General features: G+C 40.5%; 1 protein-coding gene across 2 annotated transcripts in view; it reads left to right on the top strand.

The window, feature by feature from the left end:
* The window catches only part of DENND1B (DENN domain containing 1B), a 145,728-nt gene extending 135,333 nt beyond the window's left edge, over nucleotides 1–10,395 (top strand). For both annotated transcript variants that reach the window (XM_066192282.1, XM_066192280.1), the window contains 3 exons: nucleotides 6,835–6,914; nucleotides 7,955–8,168; nucleotides 9,406–10,395. In XM_066192282.1, the coding sequence (XP_066048379.1) occupies nucleotides 6,835–6,914; nucleotides 7,955–8,168; nucleotides 9,406–9,957 (846 nt within the window). In that variant the 3' untranslated portion in view covers nucleotides 9,958–10,395. The remainder of the gene's footprint in view (nucleotides 1–6,834; nucleotides 6,915–7,954; nucleotides 8,169–9,405) is intronic.
* The last annotated feature ends 16,470 nt before the right edge of the window (nucleotides 10,396–26,865 follow it).

Here is a 26,865-nt window from a genome sequence, read left to right as displayed (position 1 = left end):
TTCGAGTTTTGCTGTAAAAATCACTTGAGAAATCTCTTCACTAGTTACCGTGATCCCAATTTAATTAAAAAAAAAAATAGATGGGGTAACGGTCAGGAAGTTGCTCTCGAATTTTTTGTTACCCTGTGGAATGTTTGATTTTCAGGGCAAAATCATCAGCGTATCTACCTCTGATTTATCTTACTGAAAGAAAAATTTATACGAGCAAAAAGTTTGCAGATGCTTTTTCTGGCTATTGTAGCCCCCCTCTTAATACTTTTTAATAAATAGAAATGCAGCCTTTCAGAGGGTCTTTCTTCTGTGAACAAATGAACCATACTGGTCTGTCTAGCACTGTTTCCTTTTTCTGAAGGATCTCAGAGAAGAATGCTGTCTTGCAAAGTATCTTCAAACTGGGTAAACCCTTCTGTCCTCAGTATTTAATTGAAATAACCAGATTTTTCATCAGGAGAATTTACTGACGTCTTAATGTAGCAGTGGTGTCTTTTACTTTCTTTTGCTGTGTATCTTCTGTCTTCCACGAGTCATAGTTTTGCTCCACTAAATCAGGGAGCCATGGGAGCCGTCAGACAACCCTTAGAACCTGCGTCCCGACTTCCTGTTGCTTTTGCCTTCTGGCCTGAAGGTTTGAAGAGCGCCACTTTACATCTAAAGCTTCATCTCCAGTACTCTATGTTTCCTAACGTTTTCTTCCTCTCTATATTCCTGTACCTAAAATAAGACAGAAAAAAAGACTAAAGAAGTTCAATTACAGAAAAAAGTTTGTTTGGAGGCAAAAGGAGGGAGAAATAGAAGAAACGGGAGAATCCTTTCCTGCAGGGATCTCTGAATCGCATCTCTGAATGTGAGAGTCCAGATTCAGCCTGTCTAATTTTAGATACCTCTGAAATGCTGAAGTTAGCAGCAGTGCTGCCTTAGGCTCTTTCTGCAGTAAGTGGAGAGAGGGGCATGACTGAAGGGCAGCTCAGCCCACCTAGAATCTCGATTGCGTCCTGATGATGCCTCTGTCTTGCTGCTAATTGTCTAATTTGGGCCCTAAAATAGCTAAAATTAGTAACATCCAACTCCAAGCGCCAGCCAAATTCCACAGCGCCTTGCGGAGAAAGACCTTATTTATTGAGCAGAAGACTCCTACTGGTCTCAAACAGGAGGAGGCTCTCCTCCTTGGTAATTCTTCTGTTTGGGATCCCTAGACAGCGTAGAAACATGCTTGGAGTCAGTATTTCTAAGGTGCAGTCTTTTTTTCCTTGCAAATGTGATTAGTCTGTTTTCAAGCTTCATACAGAGCTTCCCTCATATAGGATCTGCCTCAGTCCATTGGTCTGATGGACAGGGTTCGGTGCTGCTGAAGTCTGGAGGTGCAGGATGTTTGTGTTTACAATCATTTTACATTGTACATTTTAACTTAGGGATTTTTGGTAAGTTTTCATCTGAGAAAGTCACATATGACCAGCAAATGGTGCTCTCAGCAGTGATTGTACCTTGAGATAGTTCTGCTGATGTAAGGGCATGATGCACATTTTACCCAAAAGATCAATTTAACTAGTAGTCTCTCTTTCATCTGCTTAGGAATTGTATCAAATAGATAGCACATTCCAGCCCAATAAACTGAATTTACCGCTGTCCTAGTTCACTAAAGTCTCCCACTGTGCACCTGAGTTACTTTCAGGTCTTTTAACTTTCTTGTTACCTCAAATCCATGTTCCCTTTTCTGGTTTTGTTCATGTAAATGTTCTTGTGGCTTTGGACACTGATTAGTTTTTCTTTTCTGACACACATTCTCCCTGTCACCCCCACAGCCCTCCATTCTATCATTTTTCTTCCGTCTAATCATTGAGTGTAAATTAGGACATTAATAAGCATCAGAAAAGGCAATGTAAGTGATATATTTCTCTGCTTTTGCAACTGCAAATTCTGCCTGGTGAATCTATTTCTAAAAATCATGCGCAAAAAAATGAGCTGCTGGCTTTAGTTGTTGCAAATGGCACTGCAAATCTCCACGTCCTATTTTAAAAGACTAACACTTGTGCTTGTTGCCAATTAAAGTGGAGCCAGGCTGCCTTCTGATGGTGCACTCCTTGCAGCTCGAATGGTGTGTGGCACAGTGCCACGGTGCATCATCAGCTGAAAACGGGAGGCTTTGCTAAGAATAGCCTGGGTGCCATTGAGAAAAGTGGGATCTGGCTGCTGGGAGGTGGTGCCTCACTCTGGGCAGTGCGGGGCCTCAGGCTGATTCGGGGGGCTCAGGCTTCCCGAGGCAAAAAGGGTCTGCCATTCCTCAGGGAGAGTGGAAGGTTGCTTGTTTTGGAGGAAAACATGACTATTTTTTAAAAAATACTTGCAGAAGCATGATTAATTGTTAAAAAGGGAAAGCAGCGTTACACTATTCTCAAATGATATCTGTGTTCAGGAGTCTAGCATGCATAAATGGTAGGGAGCTGCGAGCTTGTTCATTTTTCACCACAGTAATTCAGAACAAAAGTAATTACATGTGCTATCCTTGACTAAGTATCTCAATAAATTTATCATCCCTGCTTACAATAAATCCTACCTCAGCAGAGGTATTAGGGTTTCCTAGAACTTTACAGTAGTGACTGGAGATCTCTGTGGCATTAAAGTGTACTTGGCATTTCAAAGCACTGTGCCCATGCGCGTATTTCTGGTAGTATCTAATTTATATCCAGGACAGTTTTCTGATATCAGAGCATTCTTGATTAGAATCTGTACTTCTTTTCTGTCTCTGCTTTCCTTCTTCTTTCATCAGTCTCAGCTCTCAGGGAGTGTAATGAGGAGTACCTTCCTGTGAGTCATGGCTTTAGGTCACATTGTTTAACCGGAAAGGGATGCGACAAGTTGTGCTTTACTGGAGAGTCTGATTGAGAGATCTTTTGCTTCCCTACTGGATGGAGCCATAATTATGTCTGTGATTTGGTTGTAGAGGAGGATGGGTAAAATAAAATACTGAATCATAAATAACAGTGGGCTTGTATTTATTTTGCTTCCTCACACTGAATGAACAATCTAAATTTTTAAGAAAAAGGAAACAGTACTTCATAGATTTAAACCATGGTATATATTTTTCTTTTTTTGAAACTTTGTATGTGTTGATGTATTGAGTAGCCTGTAAACGTAAAATTATATTCATGCTGCCATTTATCAAAAGATTGTTTTTCACTTTGAATGTAATTAATAGCAGCAGCCTTGTTAAACTTCCTGCCTTAGTATCAATCAATAAGCACTCATTACCAAAAGCTGGATGTCTGAAAGGTCTAGCATTATATAAAAAGCTGACATTTCAAAGATTGACTTTCATGCCCAATCAAGAGTATAACCATCTTACATTTAAGTCCTTTAGCATTCATATATTTTGGCATTTTTATTCCAAAGTAGTACATTTTGTGGGGCTACCAGCAAGCAGAGGAGAACAGTTTTAGGACTGTTTCTCCCTTTATTTGGTTCTACTGTGTTTATACTGTCAGCTCCTTTTCCTTGTTTCGGTGATCAGCATTCGTTCAGGTCTGTATAGGCTGCAGACTACTTGCAGAAAGAGATTTAGAAGCAGGGCAGCACCTGGAGAGGATGGATATGGTGAATACAAAAAGGATATATAGCCTCACAGCAGCTTGTGGAGAGCATGAGCTTGTGTTTAGGTGTGCGCAGCTCTTACATTCCAAGCAAAATGAAAGATGGGAGATGCCATGTGCAGGAAGATGAGAGAAATTTGAAACAGCAAAAGTTGAATTCTTTTCTTGTTATGATATAAAGTAAATACATTAAATAATAGATTTAATATCTAAGCAGAACTGTCTGGAAGAAGCAAAACAACCAGGTACTTTAAAGAAGTTTCTTCCTTTATTTTATGGAAAAAAACATGACAGCAGTCTATTAAGACTTTATAAAGTTCTGGTGCAGCAAGAAAGGACTGCTGCCATATCATTTCTTGTGGTAATAAATTTAAATGGTCTGGTTGTTATTAGAATGCTAATCAGGAAGGAAGCAGAAGTCTGTCCTTTTTTCATAAAGGGGTATAAAAAAGGTTACACACTTCAAAATGCAGAAAAGACAGAAATTAAAAGCTTAAATAACTGCAAACAGCAGGGTACGTCAGTAATGGAAAGACTTCTTAAATGACTCTGACAGCTTTTGCAGGTGCACATACTCTGTCACTTTGCCTAGTGGAGCATTGAAAAAGTTTTATGGCTCTCCTTTTGAAATTTATTAAGGGTTTCTTTCTTTCTTTTTCTTTCTTTGCAAAGTAGTCTGGACATACCCCTCCCTTGCAGTCGTTTTTATTACAGCTCCTAAAGGAAAGTCACCTATTCCAAAACATGTGTTGCTTGTTGTCTCTGTGGTTAGCTCGCAGAGCTGTAAATGCTGGAGAAGGTCGTTATTTACAGCCAGATATTTTCCTTTCCTCCCCTTCCCCCATATCTTTTTCTTTGTATGTAATCCCATTTTATTTGGTTTAGTTGTTGAAAGTCTCCCTATATAATTTTATAATATACCCCTAATCATTTAAATTGGTAACAAAAACGCTTTTTCAAAGAGTTTGACCATCAGGAGCTAGGAGTTCTTGTTCTGGAAGGAGGTTTTATGTTTATCAACTTGTTTGTTACATTCCTTTATATGATTATTTGTGCTTTCACTAACACACTTGAATATTACTGTTCATAGATGTTCTGAGGGGCCACTGCAATGGCTGTGGTGTTTGCTGATTCTACTTCATTTTATTCAGCTGGTGTTTCTTAAAGATATGACTTTTTTTTTCCTTTTTTCCTCTTTTTTTTCCTTGAAGCTTGATATCTGTCCTCTTTGAAATATTATTTATTTCAACAAATCAAGTGTTATCTTGTAGAATTTTATTCCATTGACAGAGTTAATTCCTCTACATGTGAACAAGTGTCAGTTTCCATTTTGTTTTCTGCAACTTCTCAAAATTTTAAAGAACCTTCTTCTCTGCAAAATCTCTTATTTATATTAGTAGGAGTAAATGTGATGGCACTATCTAATTTTGATGCAAATTTGAAGAATATGAGAGAGGCAGACAGGATTTTGCCCTCCAGGAGCCAATTCTGGGTTAGAGCTTGAATTACAATGAATGTCATGTCAGAATTTTCTTGGGGAAGTGGTTAATTTCCAGTGTTATCGAAACAAAGTATTTTAATTTTCCCATTGAAGATAAATACTTAAAGCTGCAACTTTTAAGCCAAAACCAGTGACTGGTTGTGACGGGGATCAGTAAGATAGTCAACCGCCAGTATCAGTTAACAGAGTGATTCACTTCCCTTTCGTTACAAGCAGGAGAATGATTGATTGCAACAGTGATGGGAACGACGCAAAGAACTCACAAAGATATGAAAGAGTTAGAAATAGTTTCTTTCTCTGTATTCCTTCCTGTACCTTTTGCTCAAAATGAACCTTATTTAAAGTTGTTTGATGGGTTGTAATACTGTAATAATTCTCTCATTTTCCATCGACTATTACTTGGTTTAACACATTAAGAACCATATGTTTCCTCTTTGAGGGCAAAGAACTGTGGAAAGTGTTATCAAAACTTGCTGCTTTTATTAAATTCTCTCTTATTGAACAAGGAAAAAGTCTCAGTCTCTGAAGAGTGAACACTGAGATGATACTGTAAATAATAGGGTGGTGGGGAGTTACAGAGAGCGTCCTGGTATTTGTAGAACACTGACAACATCTGTAATGGGTAACATACTGAAATCCTCACAGTACGAGATTTTCAAGCTCCTTGTGGACTGAAATTAAGGCCATATTTCTTCCCCATCAGGGGCTTGTTGCAGGTTTAGGCATTTGGTGAACTGCAATGATGATATGTGGGCAGCAGTAGCACTTCTTACTTGCGTATGATTTCCCTCTAAGTTAACTAACGCTGTTTTCCCTCTGTACAAATTCCATCCATATGTCTTTAAATTGTTGGTAGCTATCTAGGGTTCACGATCTCTTCAGTGCATTGATTGCTAATATATGCAAAAAGTTTTTGATACAAAACAAATATAAGAGATGTATAGTCCTGAAGGCAGCCATTTGCAAAGTGACTAAAATTCCCGATTTAAATGTTCTGGTCAGGATAGAGACTTTTTTCTAATTATTGTGGAATTATTTAGCCTATTTTTGTTTGCTGAATAATAATGGGATAGAATAGTTGAGTATTCTGTACAGAAATGTGTGACTTTACAGCACACTAGCTCCTCCATGCAAAGTCCTCTTGGGGTGCTCTAAATGCGCACTGTGTTGGAATTAATTGTAATCCACAGTAAATTATCCTGCACAAGGACATTCTTAGTGCAAAGTTTCTGATCTGGATATTATTTACTCTGCAGTCCTTTACAGCATCATAACATAAACGTAGATGTGTAAAAAGACTCCCAATTTCCTTTGTATTTCCTGCTTCAAAAATCAGTTTTTCTTCATGCTCAATAGACCACCTGAACCAAAGCTTGGCAAATATTTCTACCAGAAAGTACTAAACCACGGTGCTTTTTGTGAAGTGCTTTCAAGAAAGGGTAGCTGGTAGACTTAAGTGATGCTTTTCCTCCAATATCCAGTCTTCTGCTAATCAATGCTTTGCATAAATAATAAGGCACTCCAGGCTTTGCATAAATAAGGAGGCCCTCCACAGGCCATGAAGAGAAATGGCTCTTTTCAATTGGTGATGCTTGAGGACTTGGAACAACCTTTACAAGACTTGATCAATATGTGCTTTTCCTCATCAAGTGCTCAGAAGCCCTAATGAGTTAAGTGGCAGCTGGTCTCTGAATAAGTAATGCTGAAATAGAAAAAACAAAATTATAATGTTAATTGTCCTTCCTCCAGACTCGTTTCAACCAGCGCCTTAGTAACCAGAATTTTGCCTTGGATGAAGATGACGATGATGAAATTGAGAGAACAAGCAAGTAAGAAGCCTGTTTGGATGTGTTATATATGTTTAGGAGAGAAAGTAACAAGTGTTTTTCAGCAAAGTGTAGTTCAAGCAGCACATTTTTCTCCTGTCCAGGCTGCTAGCTCAATTCTTGATCTAGGTGATGTTAAGTAGTTTAGGATTTAAATCTGCTTTAAAAAGAGGGACAGGCTATTATATATTTCCATTATTTATAATGTCCAGAAGAGCTTGAGCTAATCCTCAGTCTTCACAGCCTCCAGATAAAAAGACTACATACACAAAGAAACAGCAAAATATTCTTCAACGTGGTGGGCAGTGACCTCAGTTAATCTATTCTTTAAGGCTTGTGTTGTGGCCATGACAATGGGACATTTTTTGAAGGGTCTGAAAGACAAATAATGCCTTGGAAGTTTTATATCAAGGTCTTCCTATATGAGAACTAAAGGAAAACTGTAAGTTGAGGCTTAAGCTGCATTGAGGCATTTTCTGAATTCGGGAGTCAATTTTTGATAATGAACATCTGGATATAAACCAGAAAGGACATTGAAAGCAAAATGAAGCAGCTTAAGCTATGGTATAGTGGGGAAGAGGGAGCTAGTGAAGTGTTAAAAGGATATAATGAAAACAGTGAGCCATGGAAAACAGCCTTTGTAGCAGTATTGATAGACAGAGGTAGAAAAAGACCATGGTAGGATGGGGGTCTGAGGTAAGGATATTGCAATGAACAAGAGAGGCAGTAAGAGACAAAAGCACCAGTTCTCCTTGCGGATAGGCACTACATCAGGAAATCTGCCCATGTGATGGAGAAAGAGTTGCAGTAGGAGATTTTTGCCACTAGAACAAAGTGTTTGGCTGGACAAAGAGGCAGCTAATGGTAACTGCATCTCCATTGACACCAGATACCTGTGCTCAGGAAAATTCTTGAGTAGAAAGATATTCCAGGTTTATGTTCCCATTCAAAGGTCTTGAAATGCCTTCTCCTATGTCCCTTCAGAAGTGGCTGTGATAAAATGGCTTTTATGTTCCTATCTGATGGAAAAGTTTTGTTTTCAGGTTATCATCAGAAGACAGTGAAGAAGCTTCTGCTTACTTTTATGATAGTGATGGTTCTGGTGAAATTGGAATAACTCAGCAACAAGGAGAAATGGACTTGCTTGGAGAGATTCTGGACACGCTGAGCACACACAGTTCAGATCAAGGAAAACTCTCAGGAGCAAAGAGCCTGGATTTCTTTAGATCAATGGATGACATTGATTACAAGACTGCGGTTAGTCCTCTGCTTGCGTTTGAAAACCAACCCAAGTCCATTTACAGTGGAATCCTGCACTTGTGGAATGAACAACATGCAGCTGGAGACTCTGCAGCACAGTCCTTAAAATTGCTGATATGTCTTCCTAGGGCTATATAACAGTACACTCATGCCAGCCACTGCATGGTGGTTTTTCACCAGCCACGAAATTGTCCAGGTTACTAAGTCATCTTGGAACAGTATTTTTCCCTTAAAGCAGTAACCACATAGAGAGCCGTGAACAGTATAATAATTTACTTAATCAAATAGTTTGATATCGTATTTACATAATACTTTTTTTTTGCTGTTAAATCTGATGCACCTTGAGCTGGTTTAGTATTTTTTAATGCAGTTTAGAAGGCATTTTCATTTTCACCTTGTAGACTTAGACTAGTCATAGTGATATAATGATGTTTCCTTCTTGATTTAAGTCATGGGATCCAGGTGGTAATTGCACCTGAAACACTGCTAGACTAGTACTCCAGAGTTTTCTAAGAGGGCTCCTTGTTCCTATTTTAGGTAGAGTGGCACTGGTCTTTTAGTGTAAACTCGTTGCTTGCCTACAGTTTTAAAAGCTTCACCAAGTCACGGCTGTGGTATTAGCCAAAAAAGCTTAGTGTTTTTGAATTCCACCACATATCAGTTGTCCAACACTTACTTTGGCTGAAAGAGATCCTATAGTAGATGATTTGTTACTGGAGCAGTGAATACTGATGCAAATATTTAAATATTTATAAAGCTTGTAAAATTTTATATTATGAGTGTCACACAGGGGTTAGATTAATAAAATGCCCAGTTTTGTTTGACCAAAAAAACTTTAATATTGAAAGTTGGTATAATGAAGCAAAGAGGAAATGCCATCTGTTTTTAGTTTTAGTCCCCCTCCCTCCCATATTATGCGTACAAACTAGAAAAGTGTGTCTTTGTTCACTGTCAAAACTGCTTATGCCAAGACTGAATGGACAGAGGAGACAGAAATCCTTCCTCTCTGTGGTACCAGAGGCAGTCCTTAGGCTAAGAGACAGTGTTCTGGGAGGAAATGGAAGAACCCTTGGCCTTGCATTGTGTCTGGGATAGTTGTTTTGTAACATTGAGCCCCAAAGGGAATCCATGATTTAGGAACATACGAAATCCCTTCCAGTACTTGTGTTTCAAAAATACCAGTGTAGAGATGTTTCTTGTGACATTAACTATGAACACATATTTTTTCTTTCAGAACAAGTCAAATGCACCAAGTGAGAGCAACCTCACCCTGCTCTGCAGCAGTGCTAGTGACCAGGCAGAGTGGAACCTCGGCCAGGATGACAGTGTCCTCCATGGGAAGCAGCTCCCCCCCTCGCCAAGGAAGCAGGTTTCTTCTGGTGGCCAGAGAGAATCTCTCTCAAGGATGGAAGAGGAGAAGAGTGGCAAAACCTTTACTACTGACAAGATGGACACCACTAGTTTGACATGCCTGTCTCCAGTACGACCAAATGCCCAGTTTACTTCCCTAGAAAGTTTCAAAGCAGGCTTTTCTTCCTGTCAGTATGCAAAGCCTAATGAAACACTAAGCAATACCTCAGAAGATCAGCTCCCAGCAGGTCTTGCCCAACAGCCATCCATTCTGGTCCCTTGGGAGAAAGGTGGGAAGGAAGGAGATGAAACTCCAGAGGAAGGTGGACTTCTTCAAGAAGTGGTGTCACTATGTAAACTGAATTCCGCTTTTCACTATGGTTTAAGTATTTCGAAGGATAGCTTATCCAGCAGTAGCAGTGGAAATAAAACATAAGAAAAGCATGAGAAGAGAAACTTGACTCCCAACCGATGTTAAAGGGAGACTACTCAGGACTCCATGTAACTCCATATAACATGATAACCAAAAAAAAAAAAAAAAAGAAAAGGAATAAGAGATCTTCTGTTATAGAAATAATTCTCTTCAGTTGAGTATGCATTTTCTGCCATTGGACATCCGCTTCTACGTTTACTCAGTTCATTTGTTTGCTATAGTTAGGTCCACAAAATGGAACTAAATATATGAATGCACTCTCAAATCAGGTACTAGTTAGTCTCTGTGTTACAAATACAGCAAGTGTCTGGTGCTTCCTCTAAGCAGCAAGGGTGTAGTCTAAAGGTAGCCAGGTTTTGAAGGTACTGTGTTAATCCCATTAGCATGAAATGAACCAAGCAATCTGATTTGTCTGAAATGTGCAAATGTTGATATTTGTAATGAATAATAATTGCCTTAATCTTTTGAGAAGGGGTTTAACTGTCTTAGAAGATGAATGCAAATCTACAAAACAGCAATAATGATTTTCCATGGCAGGAATTTGCTTCAGCAAAGGTGGGGGGAGGGAAGGAGACTTTTTTTAGATTAAGGAATTTCTTGTGACTATAACTTGGAACTTACTCCAAACTAAAACTGTGGCTCTGTCTTCCAGACTTCAAAAAGGTAGCACATGGTTTTCTCTCTTCTATAAAGTACATGAAGTGCTGAATTATGCGACATTTATTGACTTCTGTTTACAACTAAGACACTTTAAAGACACATTATCCAGTTTCCCTAGGTAGACTAATTCACCTAAAAATTCTCAGAAAGGAAAGCGTAAGTGGAATTGATAGATTTCTATTATTTTTTTATTTTCTGCAGTTTAGTAGTTGGAAAACTAATTTGTGCCTAATTTGAAACACTAGAAAGATAAATTTACAGGTATAGATTGAGACTGCATATATCCAGTTCTCATTTTAGCCGAGTTGGACAACCAAAAACTTCTTTTTAAATTCAGTGAAGGAGAATAAGTGGTCCTGATGTATAATGTATTTAGAACAAGCATTTGTCCTCCTTCTGGCAGTGTTCCTGACGAATATTTGGATATTTAAAGTCTGAACATTTTTAGTGCTCTTTGGAGCAGCTCTTTTAATTTTGAAATTTTGTTTGTCTTTTCATTTTCCACCTCACCATACATACCTTGTCTCCGCAACAACTCACGACAGAAAAGACAATTAATCAGTTTCAGCAGATTGGAATTGTCAGCTTTGAGGGATATTTGTGGTAAAGTTGGTAGAAATAGGGCATGGGTATAAAATGAACCCTGCCTGAGAGGAATGTTCTGCTGCTCTTCTAAGTCATGGAACCTTTTTTCCTTCCCTCTTTAGCATGAATGATTTCTCTTAATCTCAGCCTAGACCTGAGTGAGCGCATTGCTGGGGTTGGTATTTGGATCAGATTGTGCTTTTGTACCTTAATAGTAGTTAGTAGCAGAGTTTCTTCTCAGTTGCCTCACTGAGATTTATTAATTCATTTTCCTTCAAGCTGACGCAGATGGAAAGGGGTTTTTTGGCTGCTTCCTTGCAAGGCAGCTGACCTAAGGGAATTGCTCCATGTCATGGCAGAGGCACTATTTGGAACCTCAGCCGAGAGGCTCAGTAGAGTGAGACCTGGGGTTTGTTACTGCAAGGTTTCATCTTGTTCCAGAATGATAAGGGCTGGGCCAGTACTTGCCACTGAGGATGAGCCTCCAGAGTTAATTTTTTAAATCAGTGCAACAAAGCTAAAAGGTTGTAAAAGTGCAAATCTTGCAAAAATATCTGTGTCTGATCAAGCATGAACATTTTGGAGGGCATCTGAATTGCTGGAGAAGCTCAGTGTTCCAGAGTTAGCAGTTGCACATCCAGAGGTCTCTACTCCAAACTTTGTTTATCCTTTGGTTTCCTCTTGTGCATCAACACGATACCTTGTGAACTTTTTAAATAACAAAAAAAAATATTCCTTGGCAAAATATTTTGAACTATTGGAAATCGAAAGTGTCATAAAAATAATGAAAATCTTCACTCTCAGCTTTCCAGGTGGGTCAGGCTGGGTGGCTCATGTGTTGTTCGGATGACAAAGCTCCAGAGCAACCTGATGGTTCCTTGTTTAGAGCTGGCGTTAATGACTTGAGGGCATTGTTCTCCCTGGCTGGTACTAGCATTGCCCAAGCATGGTGCTGCAATTGTGTCTAAGAGAAGATAGGAAATACACAGATTTTTGTTCTTGTAGCACTTCTCACTCCTTCTCATTCATCTCCTCGCATTTTGTGACAAGAATTTCAAGGTTCACCTTTTCTCTTCCTCTATACCTCACTTGATGTTTCTATCCATCGTTCCATCTATGTTGCTTTGTTTTCTTCATCTGTTAAAGATAGTAAACAATGTCAATGTTTTAAGGAGGAAAATAGAGAAAAACAGAAATTATGGCCAATGTTACTTTCAAAACCATCAAACCCCTAAGTCCAGGAATGCTGCCAGAAAATGGTTTTCAAAAATGTCTGTCTAGTACAGGCATAAATCTTACTGGCTTTGCATGAGGGTTAGACACTGAACAAATAATCACATAGGTTGTCCCATTCTCAGCTTTGTGGAATAAATACGGAAGCCATGTGAGACTGCCAGTATTCTTACATTTTTATAAGGATAATAAAATTGAAAGTTTGATAGTGGAATTTTTCAAAATGCAGGCATTGTAGTAATAATTCACTGCTTCAAGGAGTGAAAATGCAGGCTGAAAAAAGTAAACACATTAAATATGGTAACATTCAATTTAGAATTATTTTCATTTCAGTCAAAATGTTTCTGTGCTTATGCTGCATTGTTTTCTTACTATTTACAAAACCCATAGTTTGTTTACAATCATTAAATAGTGTGTCTTTTTTGGTTTTGAACCTTGTATTGGTTCAGAAATAGCTTAGTCTTTTATATATATATATATGTTGATTTTAACTGTAGGTACATTTTTTTACTCTGTAATATACAGAATCTTTTCCACTTACTATCCGTGATCTTTTAAAAAGGCTAATATTTGTGCCTTATTTTAATAGAATTGCCAGTTACCAAATAGATGAGAGTCCAAACTGATATTTCTGATTCAACACTCTTGTTCTCTGTCCTTGTGATAATACAAAACTGTTTATTGGCTATGTATGCAGTATTTTTAGTACCACATTGGATTCTATATTAAGATAAATTTTCCAGGTCCAGTACTTTGCAAGGTTTATACTTGTATGCTTTCTATTTGTGGAAATCCTTCTAGTGTCTTTGAAAATCATCAACATTGATCACCAGCTACTGGTGAGAACTGAATTCTGCTCAGTCAGAGCTCCTGTGGTCTTCTTCAGAGGCATCTCTTTTCTTCAGGATCTCAAAAATCTTCCCATTTCTCCTGTTTGAGGGAGATTCCAGGTTTTTTGATTAAGCTTTGTGGTCCGTTACTTACATACAGGAACAAATTTCCAGTGCAGAAAGTCAAACTAGGACTTGAAATTAATATTTTTGAGTTTATTTTGCATAGATGTCTGCCTAAAATGAGCTGTATCACTCATCTGGTTTGGAGGGACAAGGTAAGGGCAGTGGAAGGACAAAGGGATTCCTGGGTTGTTCCAGTGCAGTGTGGTGAAGCAGATCCTGGAAGTCCACAGGAGAGATAACTTCGAAGAATTCCAGATTTCAGTTCTAGCTCAGTTACAGTGGTTCCAGCTCAGTCATGTGGGCAAAAGTAACATTGCCTGTGGAGTTAACTCCCTGTGGGATTTGCAGAATGGATAATATGTTGTCCCAGTCAAAGCCTTCCCATTCACGTGTGTAGAGATGTAATGAGGAAAACTGCAGATATCAGGGGAGGACTGTGGATGCAGAGGCGATCCCTACCCACCCTCTATGCATGCAGAGGGCAGTCTGTGTAGAATAGGCAGTGGTTTGCTCTTCCATCTCACATATTTGGGTATCCCGTAGTTCTGAAAAATAGACTTGTTCTGAAGAAAAAGTGTAGTTGTAGAAGTTTTCATAGAAGTATTCGACTGAACCCTTCCTTGTCATTTAGCATTTCAGTGGTGCTGCTGCTGTTGGGGTGGGATCATCAGAAACTCTCAGCACTGGCTGAAGTCCCCTCTCAGGCATTGTAACACAGACTTCAGGCAGAGTTTTAGACAAATGCTGGGTGCTTCAGAAAATCCCACCCAATCTATTAGAAGAGTGTTTTAGACCTTAAAATTCTGTTTTAGATGTCCTTTCAGGTTTTAGGATGAGCTAGTTTACAACCTCGTGTTCTTGTAACCAATGTAAAGTCTAGGCAAAAGAACAGTTAAACCAGGTGTTTAAAACAGCTTCTCTTTATCCACTTACAGTCAATGATATTCAGTTCCACTGAACAATTTTTCGTTGGTGCAGCTAATAGAATTGCTAGGGGCGCCTAAAATACTTTCTCTATGCATGTAGGTGATCAAAGAAACATTTCATACAATAATCAAGTGCCAGCGTGAGGCCCTTTTGCAAATGCCTCCTGTGTAATCGTGACCGTACCCTGTCCTGCAGGAAGAGCCCCTGACCATGTGCCTCCCTGACTCCTCAGGGAGAGCTCAAGAGGAGCTTGATTTCCAAGGAGTTAGCATCTTCTCCCTTGGCACCGGCCTCTAGTCCACGTGCTGTGAGATTCTAGCCAGTGTGTTCCCAACAGGCTAAACAAATGTGGCTAATAAACAGCTTCCTTATTGCAAAGCTCAGGATGGTGAAGGCTGTCTGTTCTCATGGTATTGCAGTAAATCTTTGAAGGATGAATGTAGAAATAATTGCACCAGCAAAATCAGTATGAATGGTGAAGTGACTTGTCTTCAGTAACTTCTTTGCTGCTATTAGGCGTGTCTGTCTCTGCCAGGTGTTGTTTACTTGTTAGCAGAATCTGAGCTGACCAGAACGTGTCCTCATCCTCACCCCAGGAGCATGGACCACAGCTGGCCTAGAATTCATGTTCCTGGGGGTGTTAAAAATAAAGGAATGGAAAGGGATGATAAGGTTGGTTTGTGCAAAACCTTCTTGATCCGTTTTGCAATATGTGTTCCACAGTTTCAGTCATTGGCCAGTTGAAAGTACTTGACAGGTCTTTCTGAAAGCTGCTTCATTTATTGTAGAGTTTCTGGCGAGTCCACAGCCACCTCAATCTAGAGGGCCATCCACAACCCACGTAGCTGGCAGGGCCATTGCCATCCTCTGCTGGGTTGGAGTATGCAGCAGGTAACGCAGTTGGAAGTTACTCCAAGGTGTACTGTAGTAAAGGGTACTCAAATAAATTGTACTATTACTTAGGTCAGTACTAACAACACCTGTATTTAAAATGCAGTAGCAGTATTAGCATTTGGAAAATAAGTTGAGTTCAAGTACATTGACATTTATTATGATTCTGTGTGAATTAACATTCTTTCTGTTAAAAATAAAGGAGCAACTTGGTGGGGGGGAGGGGAATGTGTTGACTTTCAAATCTTCAGTGAATTTTGTGCAATATTTCTCCTTGTTTCAAAGTAATTTAGTAGTGCACATCTGCTTTCAAGCAGATCCATGAAATTGTATTTTTCAGAAATGTGTAAAATTACATGTAACTTTGAAATACGGTTGTATGATAAAAACATGAAGAAATATATTCTAATGAGGCAAATGTATATTACTAGTGACTGGGAGTGATTATGGATGTCACATTCTGTGGAAATAATAAGGCCAAAGCCAATGTTCACATACCAGTAGTTCCAGGTAACTCTTAAAAGTAAAACTTGATTGAACTGAAGTGAGGTTAGCTATTAGGATTTAAGATGTTTAGTGTCTGCTTTGATCACTTGTTTCATGGGTAAACAGTTGGGGTGTTAAGCACTGCTTTTCAGGACCAGCAATGAGGTGAGAGTTCATAGCGATGGCCAGAAGAGTTTCATTTGTGACATCCCTAATTATCATAAGTCATTACTTAGAACATCTGCTAATGTTGCCAGTATCCTTTTAAGTTTTTGTAAATTAATTTCTTTGTATATTGATGTACATTTTCTTTTAATCCTTGGTTTTTCCTTGAGACCTTATTTAAATTAATATACTTGAATGAGGCAATAAAGCACTGTGGAAGAGCTAATCTTGGTGCAGCTTGCACACAAGCACATAACGTGTGTTACTTCGTGATTTTTGAGGAGGAAGAGCGATTTTAAATCCTTATATGTTTGGCAAACTGTCAGTTTGTGTTTGTTAATTTTAAATCTGTGTCAGATATGATGAGAATGCCTCGACATGGAGCAAAGCAACATCGTGTATCTTGATGCTTCTAATTTTTTTTTTTCATAGCATTTTTTGGTGATCCTTGGAAACCATTGCCAATAATGTCCCTCATTGTGAGCCTTTAATACTTAAAAGAGAGGCATAAAGTACAGGACACATTGAGATTTTATTGATAATTTTGAGATTAAAAAAACTCACACACCAAGCAACCAGCATTGCCCTTACAGTTTTAAAAATTTAGTTAGTTACTGACCTTTTAACAAAACTAGAGCCAAATTTACTCCATGCTTTTGCACCTTCTGGACTACTGTTCAAAGTCATCTCGAGAACTGTAATTCTGACCTTAGACTACTGTTAGTAGTGCACTGTCTAGATGTATTAAGTGAGCTGTGATGTGTGGTTTGTTTTTTCTTTTTCCTTCCAAAGTTTGTGGCATCAGTAGAAGTTTTCAGTGAATTCCACATTACCATAAAGTGCCCAACACTGTACTATAAAATAAAATTTAACGATATCAAAATTCCTTGGGTGATTCAGGTTCTTGTTTGATGGGTTGATCTGAGCAGCATTTTCATGCTTATCAAGCATAAAGATTAGAGTGATTCCTCATTATTTTGGAAGTTTTTCTCCATGGAATGAACATTTCATTTTCTCAAATACAGAGAAAGCAGAATGTGTTTTCTTGAATGCAATAATGACTTGATTAGTACAAATGTTAAATGTTGATGTCCTTTGAAATTCCAGTGGTACTTTGGATCGTTTAAAAACCTTAGCTAATCATTCCTTTTTGTTAAACAGCTTTTCTTGGGCTCTAGATCTTCAAATTACTGCCAAAAAACGTAGGTTTATTATCCTTTTTTCATAGGTTAAGAAATCAAGATATTAAGGAGAAACAAGCAAGAAGGTACAGTAATAATTGATGGGTGCTGTGGTCTGAACCTTTCACATTAGATGTTAAAAAAAGGAGTAATAATTGTGATCTCACCAAGTGTTTTTGTATGGTTTATCAGAGAGCTCTTGGGAATCCTGTTGGTGAGGGAGGAAGGGTGCCTTTCCTCCTGTGATAGCTGTGGTGGGATCTGATGGGGGCTCAGACTGTGCTGCTGAGAGGTGCTGGGACCTCCTCTTTTTGCAGATCTGGACACCCCCTGCTCTTCCTGCCCCGCTCCCCTTGGGCCTGGCTGTGGCCCCTCCACATCTGATGGCCCTGTTGGGCTGTGTGACCACAGCTGGTGACTTGCCTTCATCCCCCTCCTTGCTGCTGCTGGGGAGAGGCTGCTGCAGAAAGCACCTCTTGGTTTTGGGGGAGATCGGCAGTAAAATGAAGGTAGGTTTTATCTGTCACTTAGGTGGTCTAAAGGACACGTAAGGCGGTAGGCGACCCTTGCTGGTCTTTGTGGCTCCGTCCCTCTCAGGGGCAGGGCTCCTGACTCTTCCCCAGCTCCAGCATGGAGGAGGTCCTCCATGGGCTGTGGGTGGATCTCTGCTCTCGATGGACCACCCTGGGCTGGTATATGACCATAATTCAGCTAGAATTTTCCACTGAATGGCTATGCAGTATAATCTGCTCTGTTATTCACTCTTCTATATTAAAAGCATTTTGATACCTTATGCAGACAAACCATAGAGGTTGTGGTTTCAATATTTAGATAGTCAATCCACAACAGATGAGAAAACTACAAATTATCTTGATACAAAACAATGAGGGTGTGATTTTAACGCTTGCCATTGGACCTGTGCTAGCCTACTGCAGCCAGCAGAGTGATACCAGCTGTGAAGTGTGGTAGCAAAGGGATCCTCACTGCTAGATTAAGCATAGCACATCTTGTAGTCATTCCTTTGATTTTTCCAGTAGATACGCCCACATTTTTCCACCTGTTAAAGTGATAGGTGTGAAAATGAACTTTTTGTCATAGGTCCAGCTTATGAGTCAATTGAGGACATTATAGAAGCAATCTTTGCAGAATGAGCTGGAAGGTATGGAGTCTTCAGGTAAAGTTCACCTGCTTTCTGTAATTTTCCATCTCAGGGCGCTGAGAGTGTGGTTGTAACTTACCTTCTGTGGATGTTTGAGTTTCAAACCCAAGAATGAGAAAGTACTGAAAAAGAGGAGGTAATAAGAAAAGGCTAAGTTAAGTTGGCAGATTTTACACAGATGGTGCAGCAGGACTCTTCCTGTTGATACAATACCAAGTGTCTGTGAAAAACTCAGAGGGGTTTGGTGTACCAGCCACGTGGTGCCACCCTGGGTATGAAAGCTGGCTCTTGTATTACGAGTTGTGTCATTTGAGAGGAAAATGCAGCTCAAAGCACCAATTTACTGGGTTCTTATTTAGAAGGCAAAATCAGAAACTCTCCTATTCATTAGTAACTCAGATGAGAATTGCTTTTACAACTCACTTTTACTTTCATACAATGCAGCTGCAGCTGATCCTGAATGATGGACAAAACATTTCATTTTCATTCCAGAATTCACTGTGTGTTAACCTCATGTTCACAAAATGAAAAATAACTTTATCAAATTCAGGGATTTGGATTTTTATTTGATGTGACAAGCAACAACAACAACAACAACAACAAAAACCTAAGCAATGCCTGGAGTGGTGTTGTGGGTTTGCTGGTATTCAGATAAAGCAGAGTCTGTCTGCAGATTTTCACCAGTCAGAAAAAATGCTAACAGCTTCTTGCACTTCAAAAGCCCAGAGGCAGTCAATCCTGTTGGAAATTCTGTATGAAACATAAACAAGTACTAGTTCTGAAAGCAAAGTTTGGGAAGCACATTTGGAATATGCTATGGGCTGTATATTATTTCCTTTGTGTGACTGCCTGTGTCACATTCCTCCTGAAAGTTGAAGGGCTGAGCTCCTGGTGGTGTACTGCTCCACTCATTTTTTTTTTTTTATTTTTGGGTCCACTTCTTCTCTCAAATAATTGTCACTGAAAGATTGGGAACAAAGCAGCAACAAACCCCATACTACTCTGAAAAAGGCAGGTACAGCATGGCCTACAAAGAATCTACTGAACTTGGTTTAGCAAGGCTTTTCCTATTAGTTCTGTTATCTGTTTTTAATTGTTAAGTCCTAAACTACTACTCAGTTTCATGGAAGAGACACAGTAGAGATGTACTCTGCCATGTACACCTTACACAATACTCATTTGCCTAGAAAAGTTTGTTTTCCAGCTGTGTATAATTCTATGAGTAACTCAACTAAATTGTGGTACTCTGCCTTGAAATGCACTTTAGACGTTGTAGTTACAGCAGAAAGTTCTGTCCTAACTACAGACCTCAGCTCAGTTCTCTCCCTGCCTTGGTTCCACATTCAGTAACACACCACTGTATGGAGTCAGCAGTGTTCTGTTCACGGTTCCTTTTGAGAAAATAACCTGTTAATATAGTACCACCTGTTTAGCAATGAGGAGGATTATGTACTTAAAATGTTCAGCTGAATAATACATACAAACATCTGACATTTGGCCCGCTCTGAGAATATGCGACATGCTTATTTAACGATTTTGAAAATGTTAAAACGGTGAGGCAGAAATTAAAATGTCATTTTAAAATATTTGTATTTAACTTCTCTGATTCCGTCCTATTCTACATTTCCCTTTGGCATATTCGTACTGGGGGTCACAGTAGCAGTCTGACACCACAGATACTTTGAACGATATACTGAACATTGTTGGCATTTCAGCCTAATTAGTTGCATCCTATTTTGTGATTTGTCTTTGGTCCTTTGGGTTGCTGGCCCAGGATTTTTTTTTAACCTTTTTTTTTTTTTTTTTTTAATGCTCATCATTGTCTCATTTTAAATGTCAACAGACCAGTATTTGTGTAATTGGGTTTTTTTCCCTTAATTCTTTTCTCCCCAATGTCAGAAAATTTGACAAGCGATTTCTGCATCTCAGGCAGGCTACACAAGAAAAATACATCCCAGGACTGAGTGACAAACACAAACTAATCCAGTCTGTGCAGGTCTTGAGTGCAGCCACATGTTTTTCTGGCCTGTGGTCACTGTTACTGATAATTCTGAACCAGAATGATCTTCTCTGGCTCTGCTTTAATCATTTGTGCCTGCACTGGGCCACCCCAAAGGGCAGATCTGCATCTTCTCTGTTGGGCTCATTTCTCATGCAAAAAACCTGCTGGAGCTTCCTTCTCCCTGGGGCCAGGTTTATCATGATTGTCTATGATCTGCCACAGATCCCACTGGAAGAAAATTCTTGGCACTTGTTCAGCTTGGGCTTGTTCAACTGGGCATTGAGGTTTTATACATTCCAGAAGGAAAGTCTCAAACTGCTGGCTTGCTTTAAATGACCCTCACTTAGCCCACGGGAATATTTAAATCTCTGGAAGAGCTGCAGTCAGTGACACGAGTATGCAATGCCAGAAACTGAGGGACAGGAGCAGTGCACCTGTTGCTCTTCTGGTTTGCTTTTTTCCCTGCTTTGTCACTGGGATCTAGGTCAAGGTTGCTCCTTTGGTGGGTGTTTCTAGGTCGTTGTAGCCAAGGTGTGAAGCACTGTTCCCCTGGTGGTGCTGCAGACAGCCAGGAAGGAGAGCCTGATGCTTTTTCCCCCAAAATACGCCTGGGCTCCTGGCTGGTCCCAAAGTGGCTGTGGTACAGGCAGGGTGCCCTGTCTCACTGGATGCCCACAGCTTATTGTATGGGCATCTTTTCCCTGCTTGCTGAGGAGGGATCAGAAGCAATTAAGGCTGTATTTATTTGTTTAAACTATTCTGTCCTTCAAGGAAAAATAGGTGGAAACACTCCTCACATCTTCCCAGAAGACTTACACTTCCCTAATCTGCTTAGCAATTGTGCAGTTAGCTGGGGGTAACACTAACCTACTCCTGTTATCCATGTGCCAGCTGTGTGGGAGACGCTCCGTTGTTTATTTTGTGGGGCAGAAAGCAGCTCTGTAACCCGAGGCTGCCCCGTGGCCTGACTGCCTGGGCACTGCAAACACGCAGCAGTGCAGGGGCTGCCGGCACAGGTGACAAGGGCCACAGCCAGCGTGGTCACATTGCCTTAGGGTGGCCCTGCACAGCCCTTCCCTCCCACTCCTCCCCTGCTGCTGCTCCTGCTGATCTCTGCAACCCAAGAAGGGCTAGCGCAGGTGCCAAGTGAAACGGAGTGGGTTTAAATTGGAAACACACATTTTTTGTCAGCGCTGGTTATTACAGTACGTGCCAGTGGAAATTGCGCTTTTGCTGGAACTACAGGTGGAACCTGAAAGGTCACACACGATATTGAGCTGGGGAGAATGGCGTGCTTCTAACGGTGCCATGAGGAGCATGGAACCACATGAAGGCCTGTGTGGCTTTTCTCTGATCAGAAAAGACGATTTAAAGCCATGATTTGGACGTGCCCACCTCTGTGGTGCTTGACAATGTTAGATGGATTGCTGGGAAAGGAATTGCTTTGACAAATGTCTCTGGGGAAAGAAGAATCACGGCCTCATAAAATCAGAAATTAAAAGCAACATTTGTGTGACCAAGTCAAAAAACAGCAAAGTTGCTCAAATTGGTTGCAGTCTAAAATCTCCCAATACATTTTTATCCAGTAAATATAATTTGAAAGAATGTAAACTCAGAAAAATCACAGCTGAATTGAGACCTCTGCCTGGCCTTCAGTACTTCACCTGTGCCTTGATTCATAATTTATGTTCTGGCTTTTCGCTGTGCAAGAGGTCTTCACACCTCATGGCATGCATTATAGATGGAGGAGTTTAGGTTAAAACATGCTTTTACTGTGAGGCTTGGGATACCGCCCGCTCTCCACATCAAATTCATGTGTGCAATTTAAACAAAACCTCACTCTGCTCCCATTAAATGCACACCAGATGTATCTTTTATAAATGTTAGGTTTTGCAGCATCTTGACACATGCCAGTAGTTTGAAGGCTGTGCATGCTTCAGTGGGGCATGAAAGCCCCATCCATTCATTCAACTGTGACATCTTGCAATAGGCAAAATTCTAGTGGTGTCAGCTATTCGCTGCTCAACTTTATCGAGTTACAATGCCTAATCTGATGCTCTTTTCTTGAATTGTTTTCAGAGGTGTCAGTTTTCTTTAGCTGAGAGGTGATTGAATAGCACAGGAAAAGGAACTTGGCCAAAATCCTCTGATCCGTGATTCCTGATGTTATGTGACATTACACATGTAAGGTTTGTCCTGCAGTGAGACTTGGGGCTTATGTTAAATAAAACATAGTACAGACATTTGGAGCTGGGAAAAAGACTTTGCTGCCTCTTATCTGGAGACAAGATTTCTGCTGCGAGCCTGTATTTGTTAAGTACATGTAAAAAATGTGTCAAGTATTTATTTAATACTGTAAATTAGATGAAGTTTATTATTGATTAGCGTCTGTGGGAACAATAACCACTAGCCAGATGCAGACAATGACAAAAAATTGTGGTTTAGCTAATCACTGGCCAGAAACCTGGATGGGCCAGGTGCTTCCTCACATCCTCCAGGACTACAAGGTGTGTTTGGAGGTGTGGGAAAGGAGAGGGTTCTCCACCTGAGAATGGCTGCAGCTGGAAAAGTAGCGTGATGTCATAGCTGTAAGTGTGTGAGATGTACTCTGAAAGTTTCAGATAGCTCAGTTGTACTCAATAGAAGGATAATTCTATTTTGTTGAAACGAGTAAGAATTTTTGTGCTTCCTCGAGGCCTAGTGAAACAAATCTGTGGTGATGGTGTTCTTCTTCCAGAGAACACAGAAAAGCAGTGTTTTCTATTTAAAGCCCACAAGGTCAGATCATGATCATCTTTGGAAGGCAAGTCTTAACAACATTCAGTTACTAAAATATTGACAAATGTGAATTTCATGGGTTTGGAGATGTTCCTCGTGTTCAGGCTTAAGAGATGCTATTGATTTAGGCAGTGAAATACTCTTACCCAGAAATCCCTTAAACACACTTGGATTCTCCTGCTTTAACTTGTGCTTTTGAAAAATATACAAACTTTTATTTAGATGTATGAAAAAAAAGAGGATTGGACAATTATTTAAAAAAAACCAAACACTTAATGATGTTTAACATAGCCCCTGGCACAGAGTTCTTCATGGGGAATCTGTGACAAGGAAATAGTGGCTGACACGCACTTATCAAAAAAGGAGATAAGAGTAATACCTCAATGGATTTGGATTCACCGAAGTACCCTGTGATTATCTGGCAGTGCTCAAAGTGTCCTGCCCTGGGTGCACAGTGGCTGCTCTGGCTGCAGCACAGGATGCTGCTGCTTGAGTTTGGTTGGTTACTTGCCAACATACTGAGAAAAAAAAAATTCTCACAGAAGTTCACATTCACCTTCTCTCCTGGGTGTATCATTTCTGCAAAATGAGCTGTTGTTGCCAAGAGAATTTTGAGCAACCTCTTTGCCTTCATGACAGGCCTTTTGAGGGCTGGGGTGAGCACAGATGCCTCTTCCAAGAGGATCAGAGGACGGGGGGTGGGAGTGGCAGGCCTCAGCGGGGAAAGAGTGCGCAGGGTGTGGCAGGGACAAGAAGTGAGAGGCAGAATTGGCCCATGGCCTCAAAGGCATCTTTTCACTGGTGGGGATGGTTTCTTTAGGCGCTGCTTCCTCAGTTTCTGCTGTTGGGGAAGTCAGCTGCTCCCAGGCCATTGGGGCTGGGCTGGGCACTGCTCAGAGGGAAGGGATTGTGTCTTAGCTGGAGGTGTCCTGTGCTGCAGCCAGGCTGCAGAGGAGCTGAACTGCTCCCAGCGCACCCTGTTAGGGTGCTGATGCTTTTGAGGCAAGAGGACTCTTGGCTTCTGAGGTCATTGATCTTTATTGAAAAGTAACAGAAAGGCTTTTGAAGAGAGCAGAAAATGGGACTTACATTAGGTGAAGAAAATCCTTACAGATCTGCCACTTCTCTGCCTGCGCTCATCCAGAGTGCTGGAGAGACAGCAGTAATTTCAAAAACAGAACATGTGCTTCTCCGCCTGTATAAATTAGCTTATCTGGAGTTGTATTGATTTGTGCCACCTTGGGACCTGTCACAAACACTTCGTTTTGATGGTCCAGGGCAGTGGGGTGGTGTGGCTGCAGCCAAGGATGGTGCAGATGGCAGTGCTGAGGCTGGCACCCCCCACTGTTCATCTCACTCCCAGGTATGGAAAATGTTTCTTGATCACTTGATTTCTAATGATAACCTTGGCTTCTTAAACTGTAAATATAGTTCTGATCTGGGGATTATTTACTTTGTAATTGCACGATGAAAGAGTCCCGTAAAGCAAAAATAATACAGGCTTCGATATAATCCTTATTTATTGGTCATTTTGATCCTGTACAGAGCAAAACAGTAATATGAATACAGCATCCAGGCTATGAACAGATTGTGTACACACAGAGAAGGAACAGGTAATTTTACAGAGAACAGGGAAGGCACGTAATGCAAGGCAATGCTCACTGTTTCACAGGTTGGATGCCACCTTTTTCCAAGGAAAAGGGAATGGACCATGAAAGGGGAGTAAATTGCTTCATCCTTCCACTACGTCTGAGTGTCTTTGGAGGGATTTGGTGCAGAGCAGACCAGGTGTTCTAACCTAGCACCCTCTCTTCTTTTGTAGAAGGCTATTAGACATGAAGAGAAGGTTAAATATGTAAGGCTTGAGAGTATATTGAGATTTTTTTTTCTGTAATGGACAGGTTTCAAGTGATCATGAATAATATATTATACTTCAAGCTTTTGAGTCAAACAGCGAGAGAGATTAAACAAATGGAATTCTGAAATATTTTAAGTCTTTTACGTGGAGATCCCGCCACAGTAGTAGAGGTTACCAGTGCTTCTTTGGGAACCAGAAGCCAATTTCAATATTCTTTCCTTAGAGCAGCACACATGCTCTCCACAACTCCTAGATGTTACTGCTCCTCCCTGGATGTCTGTACTTCTATACATTCTATTAAACCCCTGGGCTGAGAAGCAGAAAATACCGTGGCATCAGCTATCTCAGTGTTAATCTGTGGGTTAAATTTCATCAGGGATGTTACTAGGCACTCTTTAAAATGTATTCCCTTTTGTTTTAGCTGTTGTTCCCTGGTTGAGACGTGGCCCAGAAGGGTCAGTCTTCCTTAACCATGCATATTGCATGTTCATGAAGTGGTAGCTTTAGGACCTTTTGTGCTTCTCTAGGCTGCCATTGAGCATTTCCAGCTGCAGCATCTACCTCCCTGCTGCCTTTGGATGTTGCTTCGTTAATTTAGATTTTCAGGAAGTGTGTTTGGAAATGACATTTGTTGCCTTCTGGGCCTTTTTTTGCTTGTTGCTTACAAGATCACAGAGTTTTGAATATTTCACATTTTAATCCCTATTTGAAGTAAAATGTGCTCCCTGTGAGTTACTCTACCCAGGTCTGCTTCAATAGGTAATTCTCATTCCTGACTCACCGTCATCCTCCCACTGTTTCCTCGGGCCTCACTGCTGTGAAAGTCCAGCTTCCCCCTTGCTGGGATCCAGCTTTTGCCTCCACCTCCCTCAAGTGCCATTTACTTTCATTTCCTTTTCTTCTCTCATTTTTCTGTGAATTTCCACCACTCTTACTTTTATCACTTCCTCTCCACCGAGGCTGACAGCAATCACAACTTACTCTAATCTTAGTTTAAAGGTTTTTCCCCTGCCTTCTGTCTCCTTGACTTACTTTCTACAAACCACACTCATATTTCACAGCGAGATTTTTCTCTTTGTTGTGCTTTTATGGGTGTCTTTTTAATTATCTAGGAGCATATTCCTCCTGAACTCTCTTTGGTCTGTGTGAAAAGTCTTCAGGCTTTCATCTTCTCTGCCTCTTCCTTCCTCTGTACACGCTCCTGGGTATCTTGCTCAGCCCTAAAGATTCTCTCTGTGGCAACACTTTCTGGAATATTTTATTACATCTCTGCAGATTGTTTTTCAACTGTCTCCCAAATTTCATCCAGAAAGTCAAGCCACGGAGAAGAGCCGATTTACTCTTCAGCTGCTTCCTTATTCTTGTCCTGTCTTTCCTTGTGGTTTCCTTCAAGTTAGTTCTCCCTGCAAACTGCCTCCATCTTCAGCTGCTTTCTCCCTTTTGTCCTTTTTCCTTGGATAAGGTGATAATTAAGCCTGGAGGGGACCTTCTGATGTCATCTAGTTCATCCTCCTGCTCCAGTAAGGGCAGACTTCAAAGTTAGATCTTTACCATAACCATTCTACTGCTATTTCTGATGTGAGCTAATTTCTCTTTTTCTCTCTCCATCTCTGAGATCTCTATCAATTCTCTCAGTTGAGCTCATTGACCAGAAAACCAAGAGCATAAAGCAGGTGTGTGGAAGCATCTTCTTGCATCCACCTTGTTAGTCCAGTGCTGCTTCTGCTGCTTGGGCCTAATTCAATCTTCCAGATTTGCCCTGGTGTTCAGAGCTTGCTGTCCCCAAGCTTTCCCCAGCCGTCTCTTCCTCACTCACTTACTTCTTGCCCCCTTTTCATCCCAGCCTCTCATATCTTTGCCCACTTGGCCACTTTCTTGTCTTTGGGTCTCTTGCAGCTTTGTTGTGAGTGAAGGAAAACCCACATGTGTAAGAATCCACACAAATAACTTCTGCTTCACTTGTGGTCTCTCATCTTCCCATGCTGTTCTCTGCTCTCTCATTTACTTGGTGTGTGCTGCCTCAAACTGGA

The sequence above is a fragment of the Chamaea fasciata genome, unplaced genomic scaffold (genome assembly GCF_029207755.1).
Source record: "Chamaea fasciata isolate MVZ Bird 193981 ecotype frontalis unplaced genomic scaffold, bChaFas1.0.hap1 SCAF_10, whole genome shotgun sequence".
NCBI lineage: Eukaryota > Metazoa > Chordata > Aves > Passeriformes > Sylviidae > Chamaea > Chamaea fasciata.
The sequence above is the reverse complement of the archived record's forward strand: the minus strand, read 5'-3'. Positions and strand labels throughout refer to the sequence as shown.